Source organism: Mya arenaria, chromosome 4 (genome assembly GCF_026914265.1).
Source record: "Mya arenaria isolate MELC-2E11 chromosome 4, ASM2691426v1".
NCBI lineage: Eukaryota > Metazoa > Mollusca > Bivalvia > Myida > Myidae > Mya > Mya arenaria.
Genome location: NC_069125.1, coordinates 65,860,929 through 65,876,576, shown reverse-complemented (window position 1 = coordinate 65,876,576; position 15,648 = coordinate 65,860,929). Strand labels below are relative to the sequence as shown.

At 33.5% G+C, this 15,648-nt stretch overlaps 1 protein-coding gene across 1 annotated transcript; it reads left to right on the top strand.

Moving 5' to 3' along the window:
• On the top strand, positions 1-11,355 carry LOC128232519 (zinc finger protein 76-like). The gene is made up of 16 exons (XM_052946105.1): positions 1-52; positions 648-795; positions 970-1,158; positions 1,451-1,644; positions 3,288-3,441; positions 3,658-3,738; positions 3,939-4,073; positions 4,551-4,756; positions 5,056-5,142; positions 6,052-6,159; positions 6,374-6,575; positions 6,785-6,964; positions 7,172-7,444; positions 8,210-8,331; positions 8,720-8,875; positions 10,251-11,355. The coding sequence occupies exons 2-16, from the start codon at positions 681-683 to the stop codon at positions 10,455-10,457; spliced, it is 2,409 nt and encodes an 802-aa protein (XP_052802065.1). The 5' UTR covers positions 1-52; positions 648-680; the 3' UTR covers positions 10,458-11,355.
• Positions 11,356-15,648: the final 4,293 nt, after the last annotated feature.

The window sequence follows — 15,648 nt, the reverse complement described above, 5'->3', positions numbered from 1 at the left end:
GTTCCCTGTAAAAGTGTCGCAGTGCATGGCGGTACTTGCTAGGGATTTTTGGGTAAGTTTTCCCAGTGTTCCTTGTCAAAAATGAAAACAATGGTCCTGGATCCTAAAATGTTTGTTTTGAGTTGGCAAAGCTGTCTGATTATGCAGCTGAATTGTTTTATATAAATGGTACATTAAGTAATTGAAAAGATTAAGCTTAGTTATTCAAAATGGCTTCCGTTACTGAGGGCAGGTAAAACTAAAAGAATAATTCGTAACCAAAGCATTTGGTTGACCTACTTTCGGTTTGATTTCTCATTTTAAAATAGGTTTTGCTGTATTTTGATTGTCTAGAATGTTTGTCTAGTTAATTTGTTCTTCTCTAATTTATTGATTTAGGGTAATCATTTAATTTTTGCAGTCGAACGAAAGTTAGCTGTAAAACATATTTTCGTAATCAAACTCATTCACACTATTCTTGATTCGCTCTGCTTTGGAGTGAATGATTTTTTAAGGTATACAATATTGCTGTTAGAATGTTTCTCCTTTAAACAATGGTGAATGTATTTTGTTGTTTTAATCTTTCAAACATGTGTGTACATAATTTTAAATCCATTAGCTTTAATATTTTTCTAGCCAGTTCATATTTGTTATTATACCTCAAATAGGCCAGTACAGAAAAGTGTTAGTACGTGTGTGCTATGGAGGAACTACAGGAGGAGGGGGAACATGACCTCATTATGTCCGAACTCTCACACCCGGACATCAAACAGGAGATACATGATGCAGGAGAAGCTGTTAGCATTAAAGTATTATGTAAGTTGAGTTGACTTAACTTGATTTTCATGAATACAGAATGCTTAATTATCTATTGCAATTACTAACAACGGCTGGAATTACTGATACTATGTTGCATATGCAAAGTTGTTAACTTGATTCATTTTAAAGAACATTCCTTAGAATTATATTTAACATGCTTTCACTTTTCAGGGAGTCATGCAGATAGTGATTCACAGTTGGAGACCATTGAGCTGATGCCGGAGAGTATTAAGGTTTATAAGTCATCCAGCACAGATGATGAACAATCCCTGGGAGGCCATGACATGGAGGCTGGCGGAGATCAGATCTTAGGAGAGGAGGGAGACCTCTCTGTTCAACATGAAATAAAGGAAGAAAACGGTTCGTTGATTACATTCCAAAAGCTTCTTGTATTCTATAATATGATTAAAAACAAGTTCAACTTAAATTATGGACTGAAAATCTGAGCTTTCCAGCTAAAGAATATTACTTTTGATCAAAAAAAAATTTAAGATATAACAGAAACATTTACTTACATTTCTTTTAAACAAAGGAGAGGAAACTTTGTTGGGCTATGTTTTTTTTAATGCATTTGGCATCATTAATGTAAATCCTTTCTTTATTCACTGTAACAGTAAGTATTTCATGTTATTGTAATACCTTTCTTATTAAGATGGGAATGGTCACAGTATGTTGACAACCGGGGAGTTGTCAGACAGCCACATCTTGCCAGTGGAAGGGAATGAGCCGACCATGCTTACTGAAGAAAATGGAAGTATTGCAGTGACGGCTAACCTGCCCAGTGACATGGCTGGTGCAACTGACCATGATGTCATACAGTTCTTGATGCCAACATCTACAGATGAGGTACTTAAGTAAATGATAAATTTATTGTTGTGTTGTAACATGTCAGGAGTTCTTGGACAGATTGATATTGCTCGACATCCTGAGCAAAGTATTATTATGTGCCAGAACATGTGCATATATTTTCATATCAATTTGATTACCTTTTTAGCTTGAATATTCAAAGAATAAGGAGAGCTATACTACTCACCATGGCATCTGCGTCTTCGTTAAGGTTTTGTATGTAAGCACCTTAAAGTCATTATCTCAACAAATACATCATGTATTGCATTGAAACATTAGATATGAGGTCACATTCATCAAATCCTATATTAATGAAGTTAGATAACCTTTTTACGAATATAATGCAAATATGGGCCTTTATTATTCAACTCCGAAATTCTAGTGAAGGTTTGGCGTGTTAGCACTCATAGGATAATATCTCTGCAACTACTTGATCTATTGCATTGAGACATTATACAACATTACTCAACAATCCAATTTACATGAATCACCAAGTGAGTCTTAGACTTTACTAGACCTGACCAAATTACAACTAGATCAACCTAGCCTAAAAATAGGACTATTTTGTTAATCTGATGATTGATGTTTTAAATGAAGTAAGATTTCTTAGAAAAATGCCTTTACGCTTTTGCTTTCAAGTAATTTTCTTTTCATTCTCTTTTACTCTTTCTTTTCCGTGACTTATCAGTCTTTGGGTGTTGTTTTTTTAAATCAGTATTTAAGCAGTTCCATTTTAAGTATCATCTACTAAAAAGGAACATTTTAACAATTTGAAAACCAGAAACTAGTGTTGTAATATTTGGGAAACCTGAACCTGCTCACACATAAATAATACATTTGTTTAAATTTGATCTGATCAAACTGTTTTGTGACACATTAGGACTCAAGTGTGCAGTGCACAACTACATTTATAAAGAGCCGTATGCATGTTTCACCAAACTTTTCCTATCCTTAAACTTATAAGCTGCAGAATATTTGTGTGCGCTGTCTCTGTGACAGCTCTTGTTATTACATATGCTTCCAACAGAAATAAAAACAGTCAAAATTTTCAATTGAAATAGTTTATTTTAGAAACAAACTGTGAAAGGTCATAAATTATATAATATCAACAAACTTAAAACTAAAGTTCAGCTCTGTGGGAATTATAAAACTAGGCTGCTAATGTCATCGCTAGGGCTGTCACTAATCTAATTATTATATATGTATAACTCTACTTTTCCAAAACATGGGTTTGCATTAGTGGCTGATCATTTCTTTTGACCTGTTTCCAAATCAGCCTATGTTTTACAATTTCTACAATTTAAACACTAGAATTAACAGTGTTTAAACTAAAAAACAACTAATTTGATTACAAAATTCCAACAAATTTTTATTACATCATTGAATGCCTTTTGTAAGTCACTAAGTGGCTTGAATGCTTGAGGCAGGAAATCATTTGATAAACAACTAACAGAAAAAACTCTTTTAGAAACAACTGCCAGGAAAAGTGAGCTCTTTTAAAAAAAAAACTATCAGAAAAATACTTGCTTTAATGATTTACCTTGTTTCAAACAAATGATTTATTTTTTATTTTTGCATAAGTTTATACATGTTATTTTGTTGAAGTTGCCCTTAAGTTGGTTCTTGTGGTTACGGTGTTCCAGGGTTCTGAAGCAGGTCATGCTGGTGTCCAGCAAACAATTAATCTTAACCTGGATTCTGTGGGGCTTGCTGGGAGCCAGGTGCTAGCTCAACCCACACAGACTGTACAGGCCATTACTCTCGCTGACGGAAACACCGCCTTTATACAGCACCCTTGTAAGGAAACTTTCATTTTAGTTTCTTGATAAAATTCCTTTCATTAGAATTAATTCATAGAATTTTTGTGTTGATTGGCATTTAATATGAATTGTCAAAGATGAGATGAGTATTTAAAAAAAGCTGGTAAAAATAAGTCTTATGTTGACAATAATTCTATATCTGGTTTTTTGTAAGAACATGTACAATTTTGTTAATTTAGTATGAATATTTCAGCTGGAGCTAAATTCCTTGAGGGTCAAACAATTACACTGGAGGATGGAACTACAGCAGTTGTTCAGGCGGTTACTAGCCAGGGTACCATTTATTTTTTGTCAGTCATAGATGAGTAGTTAAGAATGACAGATTATTTCCTTTTCATTGAATTTTCTTTGTACAAGTTAATTATTTTGTTGATGTTAGAAATTGTAAAGAGTGTCTGTTCAAACTGACTGTGGTAGTTGAAATCATATGCCTTGAAACAAGCACACTAAGACACTGATTGTTTGTGTTTGCAGTTCCATCCTTGAACCTGCTGTCCTCCATGGGCGCTCCTTCCATGGGATCTGGTGACCCTGTTTCAAACCCTGTTGTTTCCCAGCATGGCTCTCTGGAGGACCCTGCTACCTCATTCATCAATCAAGCAGTCAAAGGTACTCACATACTTTTGATGGCTTTTCTGCTTTTCCCATTTTTTTTAAAAGAGATTTGTAAGCAGATCATTAGTGACTAAGAATTGTAGTTTATTGTAATGAGTTTTTTATTTTGATTTTTTGTTCATTTAATCTGGGCAGATTACTTGCTGATTTTATTAATGTATTTCAACAATGGGTGGAAACAATCATCAATATCTTTTTACTAAAGCAGTTATTGAACCTCTGTCAGTCTTTATCTAGGCTGGCCACATACCAAATGTATCCTGATATTTGAATATTAAAGTTCGCATTGCTGCTATATTTATGCCTCTGAAGAGTGGCGCATAGTTACAACTTCTTTGTGTCCTTTCTTGTTTTTTATGCACAAATGTTTATCACATTAATATGTGTTGGGCACAAGTCTGACTTTGGGGCAGTTCTCATTATGAGTGATAACTATGTTTTGAATCAATATACCACTGCCGTTGTTTCAAGATGGTCTGCAGGCAATTATATTGGAAGATGGTACAACAGCATACCTGGCGACCCAGCCTAGCCCACTGGGTGGTCTTGTTGAGGGGCGGAGCTTTGAACCGACCACCCTTACCCTTGACCAGCTCACTACACAGGTTTCTGCAGTCCAAGGGGTACTCTCAAATGGCATTCTTACTGTCGACCCCCTCAACAATGATAATTCTCAGGTAATACTAGTCAAAAAAGGATTTTTTGAAGGGAGCAAAGAAGACTGTAGTTTTGCATGTTTCATACTGATAAGAAGACATGGTAATGTTTATATTGTCTGTATAGTATTTAATAGTTTACACTGTACATGATTGTAAGAACACAAAATGACTAATGCAATGGGATTATAACATTTGACAAATTCATATAATTTAGACTCTATTTCCCATCTATTAAATTATTACTTTAGAGAACTGATATTAACACTGAATCTAAAAAGTTTTGAATACTCAAATTTCATTCCTGTTTGTTTTGCAAGGTTGGCCATGTGGCTACAGTGGGGGCCTTCCAGGAGACAGTATCTAACACTGGAGATGACAAGAAGCCTGGGCTCTCCACAACCATTGTAGGGAATGTTCTAGTTCATATGCTATACAAATGAATAACTGTAGTCTCATGTCAAGATAAAAACATGTTTACTTTACTGTTCTTATTGAAGACTTTACATTTTGTGTAGATTCAGCTTTAATCTCTTCATTGATATCTTATTAAGTTATATCCCTTTACCTGCAAGTTTTTTCTTCAATAGCATATCATTTGATGTCTAAACTTTTAAGGAAGTACCAGTATTATCAATGTTTTTTCCCAAAAGCTATATTAAAATCACACTGTCTGTCCTTCTGTCCGTATTTCATGTCCGGTGCAGACCTACTTCCCAACTTTGAAGGTCAAGGTCATACGTAGAGGTTAATCTGGTTAGAATTCTGCATGAATGCAGATGTATTATAGGTGGTTGTATCCAGCTGTGACTTTGCTATGCACAGAAAGGAATTTTGAACTAACAAGTCACAGATGTTTGAAACATAAAGACGACATGTCTGGTACAAAACCCATGACCCTAGTAAGAATGTCATGGCTGAACTTTTTAATATTTCAAGCAGGTAATAGTAAATTTGAAGCTTTCCATTGTCATTTAAGTAAAATTATCAAACAAAACATATGGCTTCATTATAACCATGTCCTTCCTTGGTGTTCCATGACGACAGAGCTACCTTGTTTGTTGCATACCGGTATACACATTAATGACAGAATATTAGACAAAAGTGTTAATATTTCTTAACAAATCATACATCACAAGTACTTGATTGATTTTGAACAGGCAGTTGATATATTTATTTAAAACAAAATGGTGTCTGTCAGATATCTAATCCTGTCTTAAATATGCTCTCCTATTGGTACATTTACCAACTGTAAAAATGACGTTGGGTACATGTCCAATATATTCAAAGCCTTAAGTTAAATGTGTACATCCCAGGTACAGAATTTTGATGGTGACAAGGTGAGCCAGCTGATCCTGGAGAAAGGTTACCGCTGCAAGTTTGAGGGATGTGGGCGATACTACACTACCCTACATCACCTAAGGGTGGGTACTGGTGATAACATTATTCTTTTTAATATAGGAAAACTTCTTAAACTGCTGTTTAGATATAGTCGAATCGGGAATGTTTTCAGCATTTATATTGCATTTGATGTGTTTCTTACAAAATGTTTTCTGGAAAAACTAATTTAGATTAATAGTGCTTTGAAAAACATCAATCGGTTATTGTCTAAAGGACTGTAGTAAAAATAATGTGCAGGTACATGAGAGGTCACACACAGGAGACCGACCGTTCAAGTGTGACTATGAGCACTGTGGAAAGGCATTTGCCACAGGATACGGACTCAAGTCCCACATGCGTGTTCACACAGGCGAGAAACCATACAAGTGTCCACAGCAGAACTGTGACAAAGCATTCAAAACATCTGGCGATCTACAAAAACATGTTCGTACACACACTGGTATGTGCATACAGTTCATATTTTATAATTCTACAATGTGGATTCAAAGTTCTGCTTGTTTTTAAGAATAGTTTTGTGATATTTGTATGATAACTAACAACTACAATTAGTCTGCATAGTTCAAGAGGAACAAGTTTCATGTAACAAGGAACAGAAATTAAGCTTAGTTCAAAAATGAATATTACATTTTCAATATTTTGAATTTGCAGGTGAAAGGCCATTCAAATGTCCGTTTGTTGGTTGTGATCGGTCTTTTACAACCTCAAACATCCGGAAAGTTCACATTCGCACTCACACTGGTGAACGTCCTTACATCTGTCCTGAGGAAGACTGTGGCAGATCATTTGCATCGGCCACAAACTACAAAAACCATGTGAGGATACACACAGGTAAGTCTTATGGGATATTTGTATTATTTACATTTTTTCTTCAAATACAGTGTTATGCAGGAACGAGAAAGATGAGTTGTATGGTAAAGTTAACCTTATAAATTTTAACTGCCTATCATTCTTAATATATACAATATTGTGTTTGCAACACTTTACTTAAGTAGGCATGACAAATGTTAAATATTAATTCTGTATTACATATTCCAGGTGAGAAGCCGTATGTGTGTACAGTTCTTGGTTGCGGGAAGAGATTCACAGAATACTCGAGTTTGTACAAGCACCATGTGGTCCACACACACTCAAAGCCATACACATGTGACCGGTGTGGCAAGACGTACCGCCAGACCTCCACACTTGCAATGCACAAACGCACCGCTCATGGGGAAAATGTGACCGCTGAGAGCGAGGCCCTATTATTCCAACAACAACAACAACAGCAGCTACAGCAGCAGACAAAAATGCAAGAAGAACAAATGTTAGGTTCGTCTTTCAAGATTTAACCATTTGAAGTAGGAATGTTTATGTTCTAAAGGTTAAGTACATTGTTTTTAGATATTGGTTTATTACATGTTGAACCTCAAAATTATTATCGCACTTACTGTAAAACCCAATTACATATGTATTAAATTTCAGTATGAAATGTTTGAAGATTTTATTATCTTCAAAATTAGGTTGAGATGTTTAGAAACATAAAGCACGAAAGCAACTAGTCTTGAAATTCAGCCTTTTTTAAAGAACATACAATGATAAATCACAATGAGAACGTCACAACTTTAGTTTGACAGGTAGCAACCAATTCCATATTTATTACAACTAACACAGTGACACACATGTAGTCATATACAGCACTTTATCTGTATAACTAATCAGATACAATCCAGCTATAAAGCCTAGCTTCTACTGCTGTTTGTCTGTTCAATAACAAGGTTTGTTAAAATTGTTATTACCAAAACTGCAATTAATTTAACTTTTAAAACCTTTTCACAGGATGTTAGGAGAAGAGTTATATCTTTAGCTACAATGTTAATTATTTTCCAATTTGGTTTTAAAGCACCATTTTTATAAGGCTAAATTTTGCACATTTAGGGAAATTTTAGCTTTTACACCTATCAGTGCTTTTCCCAACCAGGCTGTGGAGGTGAACTTAAACTCACCCCTTGAGCAGGGAGATGTCAAAATCACCGGAATCTTCCTCACATCAAAAATCCTTTGAATAAAATCCAGCAAAATATATTTCCGTTTTAGGTCCTGACATAGAATCTCTTGAACCTCTTGAGAAAAGACCTCGGCTCAACTTCATCAACACACATGAACAGACAGATGAGGGGGAGGGTGCATTGGTGATAAACACGTCAGAACAACAACAGGTTGCACAACTAATATTGATGACTCATTTAATATTTGTTATTTAATGACCTATGTTCATGAGCACATTTGTTTACTTTCACTGCTATATGATAAACAACATTACTAATTAAATGTAGATTAAGTGTTAACCAGGATATTTTATACTGAACAATGTACATGTTAACAGACACCAGAATTCCTCCTTTGGACATGCTCAAATTCTTATTAAAATCAGAATTTGAACAAGCAGGCAAACATTTTACCAGTTGAGTGATTGCAGGATTGTACTTATTTCAACCACTGTTGCAATAGCTTTTTCGTCACAAAACATGCGTGTGTAAACCATAAGAAATTCTTATGGTTTACTTATTAAGAATGTTTAATTAAACTGTGATGCTATTGTTTCAGTTTGCGTTTGTTGGTGGTGACGGCGGGGTAGGAGTCCTGGCAAACCCCCTGACAGACCATACCCTCCTTCAGCAAGGGGGCCTGGCATTTACCCTGGGAGACAACACCCAGCAGGTGTATGTCATCACTGACCCCGCGCAGCTAGAGGCTTTACAGGTATGAACACTCTTGTGTTGAGGCTTGTCTTTACTTTCACATTTAATGATTTTCATGATTCATTACACTTTTTAACATGGAGGAATAATGACTTTAATATGTGTTTTTTTGGTTTGTTTTTTCCCCATATGTTAAGGAAGATGTTTTTGAGGAACTGCTATAATCTGGTAAAACAACTATGATCTGTCCTTTAATAATGTTATCATGTTGACTTTTTGCAATAACTCTGCTGATAACAATGATAAAGATAAGTGTTTAATTGATAGACTCTTAGTGAAAGAACTCAAAGTGAAACAACAGTTCAAAGCTTATTTAGTTATGTTGTTTGTTTTTTTTGTTAAAGTTTGGCCTATAATTTCAATTTGTCACATTGATATTACTTGAAAAAATATTTTGAAATCAGTAATGTATACAGTTGTTAGGTTTTCTTTTGGTTTAAAATGTATTTAGACATTTTAAATCTTTTAAAGCAAATTATAGAAATTGTTTCTACCAATTTCTATTGTTTTCATGGAAAATCATTTTTGTTCTGGTTAAACTTCAGTTTATTTTTCTGGCCCTTTTTGGGCCGGAATTTGGCTCCAAAAAGTATATTTTATTCCGCTACCTAGGCTTAAATATCCCCTTTGGAGGAGGACCATTGAACCCTAAACATTTAGCAATTGTAGCAATAAAGTGCCATCCATGAATATGTCAGCAGGTTTGTTAAATAAAAGGTTTGAAAACAAGTTGAACATTACATGAATCATACAGTATTTTTCACCTTTTTGCCCACACAACACTTTTTCCCCTTTCTGAGGCCCCCGCCATTCCCTTGAAAGCTGAAAAAAAGACTACAGTAAATTAGTTTATCAAAATTAACCGTGTGCCCTTTCAGCCTGTCCGTCCCTCCATCCATGATTTTTTTGTAAATGACTTATCAGCCGTTCCAGATATCACTACTACTACCTTCTTGAGTTACATTGATATTAAGTATATGTATATGATGATCAAAAGATAGATTTGTGGTTATATACTTAATAACATGGCTTCAAATTGCAACCCCATGCAAATGTGCCACCATTTGGGCAGCTTATCACTCTTGTGATGGCTCTAGTTCACTGCAACTGATTAGGAATGATTGAATCATCAATTACTGTGAACCATCATATTGACTGCATTGCCTTACTCATTTCTCCTCTTCAAACCCTTATCATATCAATGCAAGATTTTCATATAATTATTAAATGCAATATTTCAGCACAATATTTGTGTGTCCTTTATATGGAAAAGCAATTTAAAGGATGTCTTATTATTAATTATTATAAGTTTATAATGCATATTTTACATCATTCTTTTCTCACATTAAAATTGAGTTTGAGGGTTGATTTTTCAGCAAATAGCCAAGCACCAGCTGGACACGGATGGAGAAGATAATCCCCTATTGACCCCTGTGACCTCCTCAGTCCAAATGCCCCTGGATACGACAGGCATGACCATGGTTACAGAGATTGACATGGGCACGACCAGTCAGTCAGACATTCCACCATCTGCAATCATCAACTCAGCAGCACCGTCTGTGACTTGTATAGACAATATATGAGGAGAAATAGCAATTCAAGACAATGTTTGTTTCTATTGTGTGAATGAGGATTGAAATTCAAATCCTCACTACAAACACACACACACATGAAATATAATCAGCATTATGTATGGAAAGAACTGTAGTACTGTGCCCTGACAGTTAAATATTATCTGTTTTCAAGTGTTGTTTTCTGGCTGTGCTGATTTAAGGCACAATTCATACTATTGAAATTGATTTATTCCGGGGAATGAATAATCTCAATAAAGTTATAAAACACAACCAATTGAAGCAGAAATGTTGACATGTGCAAAAGTCAGTAGTGAGGGTTGGTGATTTACACAGTGAGCCAAAGGGCTCGATTCTGTATTAGTATTTTACATGACAAGAAGTAAATCGAGGTAGCGCAAATATTTGGTGACGTCATGATGTACAGTTATTTTATTCATACTTTGTAAGTATCTGCCATAATTAACTGCACATGAAGAAGTGATGTTTTTTCTTCAAATTAGATGCACATGCCATCGTTCATAAGAATGTCAAATGTATGTTTTAACTAAACTGAATGTTAGCAGAATATAAATTTAAGTCATACAAGTATGTAACACACACAACAGAAGATTGATAGTGGTCTATTAATTATAAAATTATATCAATTTTGCACAACTTTAACCTTGGCAATAACTTTAAAAACAGTTCAAGATATGCACTTAAAACTTTGAATCTTTTTGTGTTCACTGTTGCCAGTGACATGAAAGAGGGAATGAAATATGTTTCCAAAATGTACATGGATCCTGTATCCATTCCTGGTCATACTTTTGTTTTGAAAAGTCTTGGTACATACATGTTTGTTTATTGTTCTACTAAAAATACAGATTGTAGATTCAAATAAAGGAAAATTTACCTACATTGGTTTATCCGTGATATTTGTTTTGTATTTGAATTGAAAGCAAAGTTTTTTAGTTAAAAGTTAATGGTTGCTTTTACACCGCATAAAAGTGTTTGCTTTGCCATATTCAGATTGCGTTTTTAGGCCCTGTGAATGAACATCAATGCCTTGTGAGAACAGGAGTATGCAATGTCAAGTTACGCAACCCGATGAATACCTGTTGAGAATATTGTCTGGATTGCACCACTACAAGGTCTCACAACATACAGAAAAGTCGCCTAATTATGGATTTTATAGGCAGGGTGTGATGAAGGTGTGAGATGGTTATAGACGGGAAAACAATAGAAAACTTTTCACATAGTTTCATAATTGAGGGTAATTAATTGTTGACAATGTGTTCAGAAATTAAGTAAAATAGAGCTCACAGGGTTCTTTGATAAGCTTGACCAATCTCATGTGTATTTTACCTGGGACCAATAACAAATCCTACTACCTGATTTTTTGTTTTTTAGGCTTGAGTTTTAGCTCAAGACTTTTGTAAAATTCAACTGAGTCTGTTTGGAGTTGAAAATCATACTCCAATTCAGTTGTGAAACATGCCTAGAAAAATGTTTCATTTACAGAATACCTTTAAGTTTGGTTAGAAGTAAGAATGTATAAAAGATTTTGTATATTAAAAGTAAACACACTTAAAAACACAGACATGAAAGGGAAAACTCCTATATACTGATAAACTCCTGGTTCTGATTTTGCCCTCATTCGAACTATATTGCATAATAATTATATGAATAAGATGCTAAATGGATGGTAAATCAGATAAACAATACATAATTAATTCCCCGTATGCACTGCTCTAGCAGTGAAATTAGCTACATGGAAGAAATATACCCAGTAGCATTGTTGGTTATATGGAAGAACATAATATTCTATATCGTTATCCATTATTATGTACCTCAGATTATGCTTATCAACTTACCTTGGCTTTCATACTCCACCTTCTTGGTAAGCGGAGCTATTTTTCTCTACATAGCTATGTATTTTGGCACAAGTACAAAAATTATCCACCTTTGCTAATGTAAATTCTTAGGATTTATGAACATTTTAATGAGCCTTGTTTCCATAATAATATTGCTACGGATAATTGGTCTAAATATGTAAACTCTTTGTAATACTCTCTATGTTCGGAATAGAAACAGTATTTTCTACACTACAATTGTGTTCTAATTCTCATGAAAATGCAGTTGGTAAGCATAATAGAAAAACACACAACTGCGATTTGTCTCTCTCGTGTGCCTTTATAGAAATTATTAAACCATATACAATGCTCAGTATGTTAAGATGTTCTGTCAGCATTCATTCAGTTTTTCAAAGTCAAATAACTTGTTTACTTTTTATTTAATAAATTAATGTGTCAAATTGTATTTAGTATTGTTGTATTTTATAAATGCTGCTGCTGCTGATGATGATGATGATGATGAAGGCAGCGGTTGCAGTGGTGGTGTTGGCTGCGGTTGTAAAGGTGATGGCAACGGTGATGGTGCTTTTATGTTAAAAAGAAAAAATCGTTATCTGTCAAGCCGTATAGCACTTTCAGTGCATTGATTTGTCGCTCATTGAAGTTGATGAACCCTTAGCTGAGTTCATGAAATAGTAGAATGTATCCTTTCATATTCATAAATGTTTCTTTCGAAACGACTTCATTTTTTTTTACATTTCTTCCATTAAGGTCCACATCGAATGTTTATCATTTGGCTATAAATTCGTAACGGAGCATATTCAGGTTCATAAACATACACTTGTCCCGGTGCGGGGTGATACAGGAATCCAGTGGATTTCACGTGAAATCCACTCAAAACGTGAAATCCACTCAGAACTCAGTTATTTTAATTATTATTTTTTTGTATACATATTGGAAACAGCCTCATAAAGGGTTTATATTTTAAATTTTATTGAAATTGGTCAAAAAATGACGAAGTTAGAGCAATTCTTCGAAAATAGATCGGAAATCGAGGTGAAATCCACTTTTCGAGAAGTGAAATCTTCTCCTAACTCAGATATATTAATTAAAAAAAAAATTGTATACATTTTGGAAAGTGCCTAGTAAAGGGCTTACATTTCAAATGTTATTGAAATATATCAAGAAATGAAGAAGTTAGAGCGATTTTTCGGAAATCGAAGTGAAATCCACTTTTTGAAACGTGAAATATCCACTCACAACTCATTTATTTTTAACATTTTTTTTTTTGTTTAACAAATAATTTAAAAGGCTTCATAGTGGGTTTATATTTCAAATTTTATCCAAATTGATCCAAGAATAAGAAAGTTGTAGACCTATTTTGAAAAAAGATCGGAAATCGAAGTGAAATCCACATTTTGAGACGTGAAATCTACTCATAGCTCATTTATTTTTAACAGTTTTTTTTGTTAAACAAATAATTGAAAAGGCTTCATTATGGGTTAATTTATATTTCAAATTTAATGCAAATGGATCCAAAAATAAGAAAGTTGTAGACCTATTTTGAAAAAAGATCGGAAATCGAAGTAAAATCCACATTTTGACAAGTGAAATCCACTTTTTGAGACGTGAAATCCACTCATAACTCATTTATTTTTAACAAGTTTTTTTTTGTTGAACAAATAATTGAAAAGGCATTATCATAGGTTTATATTTAAAATTTAAATGGAGTTGGTCTAAAAATGAAGAAGTTAGATAAATATACTGAAAATATATCTGAAAGCGAAGTGAAATAATTTCTAATAAGTATACAAAAATAGAAAATTTATTAAAATAAATGAGTTATGAGTGAATTTCACTTATCGGAATCTGGATTTCACCTCGATTTCCGATCTATTTTTGAAAAAAATATATGAAAAATTGCTCTGACATCTTTATTTTTTGACCAATTTCAATAAAATTTGAAATATAAACCCTTCATGAGGCACTTGCCAATATGTATACACAAAAACGGTATGACTAAAATACGAAAATAACATATTTTCGCGAAAATAGCTTTTTGACTAAAATACGAAAATAAGGTTATTTTTGATGAAAATAAAGTTATTTTCGCGAAAATAAGAAAATAAAGTTATTTTCGCGAAAATAAGAAAATAGAGTTAGTTTTGGCGAAAATAACATTTTTGACCAAAATGTAGTAAGTTTTGGTCAAAAATAAGGTAATTTTCACGATAAGACTTTGAAAGAAATATGGAAATTGAGTTAGTTTTGGCGAAAATAAAATTTTTGACCAAAAAATAGTAAGCTTTGGTCAAAAATAAAGTTGTTTTCGCGAAAATAAGATTTTGAAAGAAATAAGAAAATAGAGTTAGTTTTGGTGAAATTAACATTTTTGACAATTGTGTGCTTGGGTTTAATTATATTTTCTTAAATTTTAACTACGAAAGAAATTATTTCCCATTGCTCAAACAAAGGCTACGTGATCAGTATGTTCAAACATGGTTCGATATTGTAAATTCACAGAGCAAATTAGAATATTATGTTAAGTTTAAAAAAGAATTTAAATTTGAAAAATACATCGATACCATCGACAAAGAAAATCATCGAATTGCTTTATCCAGATTCAGACTGAGTGCCCATTCCTTAGAGATTGAAACTGGAAGACACAATAACATTATTAGAGAAGATAGAAAATGTAAACTATGTATTATCAATATGGTTGAATCAGAATATCACTTTTTATGTATTTGTCCATTATGGACCTTAGAAACAAATATAACATAAACAGATCGTTTAACACTATTGAAAAATTTGCATTTACCTTATCTAGTAATAATTCAAGGACTATCTGGAACCTAGCGAATTTTTTTTTTTTTGCCATGTCCAAACGAAACGATGTACTTGCTGCCGGTGGCTCTTGATTTGTTTAGATGTTACATACAGTAGCATTTTGATTGTATTAATATATGTATGTATCTTATATGTGTGAATGTGAGCATGTGTGAGTAACCATGTGTAGCCTAAAATTATAGTTATCAAATACTTATATGTTTATATGTTGTTAATTTTCTCATTTCTTTTTTTGTGGCCATCTATGTGATATTTGATGTTAATTTTGGCCAAAAGCATGTATTTGCTGATATTGCCAATAAACTGAAACTGAAACTATGTGGTTAGTTTTTAAATAATATAAAGCTTTTTTTGCGAAAATAAGATTATTTTTTTTTAAAAAAAATGAGGACAATACCTTCTTTTGTTGCCGTAAATGACAATTTTTTAATCCAAAATATTGAAAAAACTTTTATTTGGTCTACATAACACAAGAGTTTCAAGAGTTTATTGGCGAATCGGCATGTTTGCCTTTGGCC

Coding starts and splice junctions, on each gene's coding strand:
- LOC128232519 (XM_052946105.1), top strand. CDS start 681: ATGGAGGAACTACAGGAGGAGGGGGAACATGACCTCATTATGTCCGAA. Junction 796..969: donor TGTTAGCATTAAAGTATTAT/GTAAGTTGAGTT, acceptor TTCACTTTTCAG/GGAGTCATGCAGATAGTGAT. Junction 1,159..1,450: donor TGAAATAAAGGAAGAAAACG/GTTCGTTGATTA, acceptor TTTCTTATTAAG/ATGGGAATGGTCACAGTATG.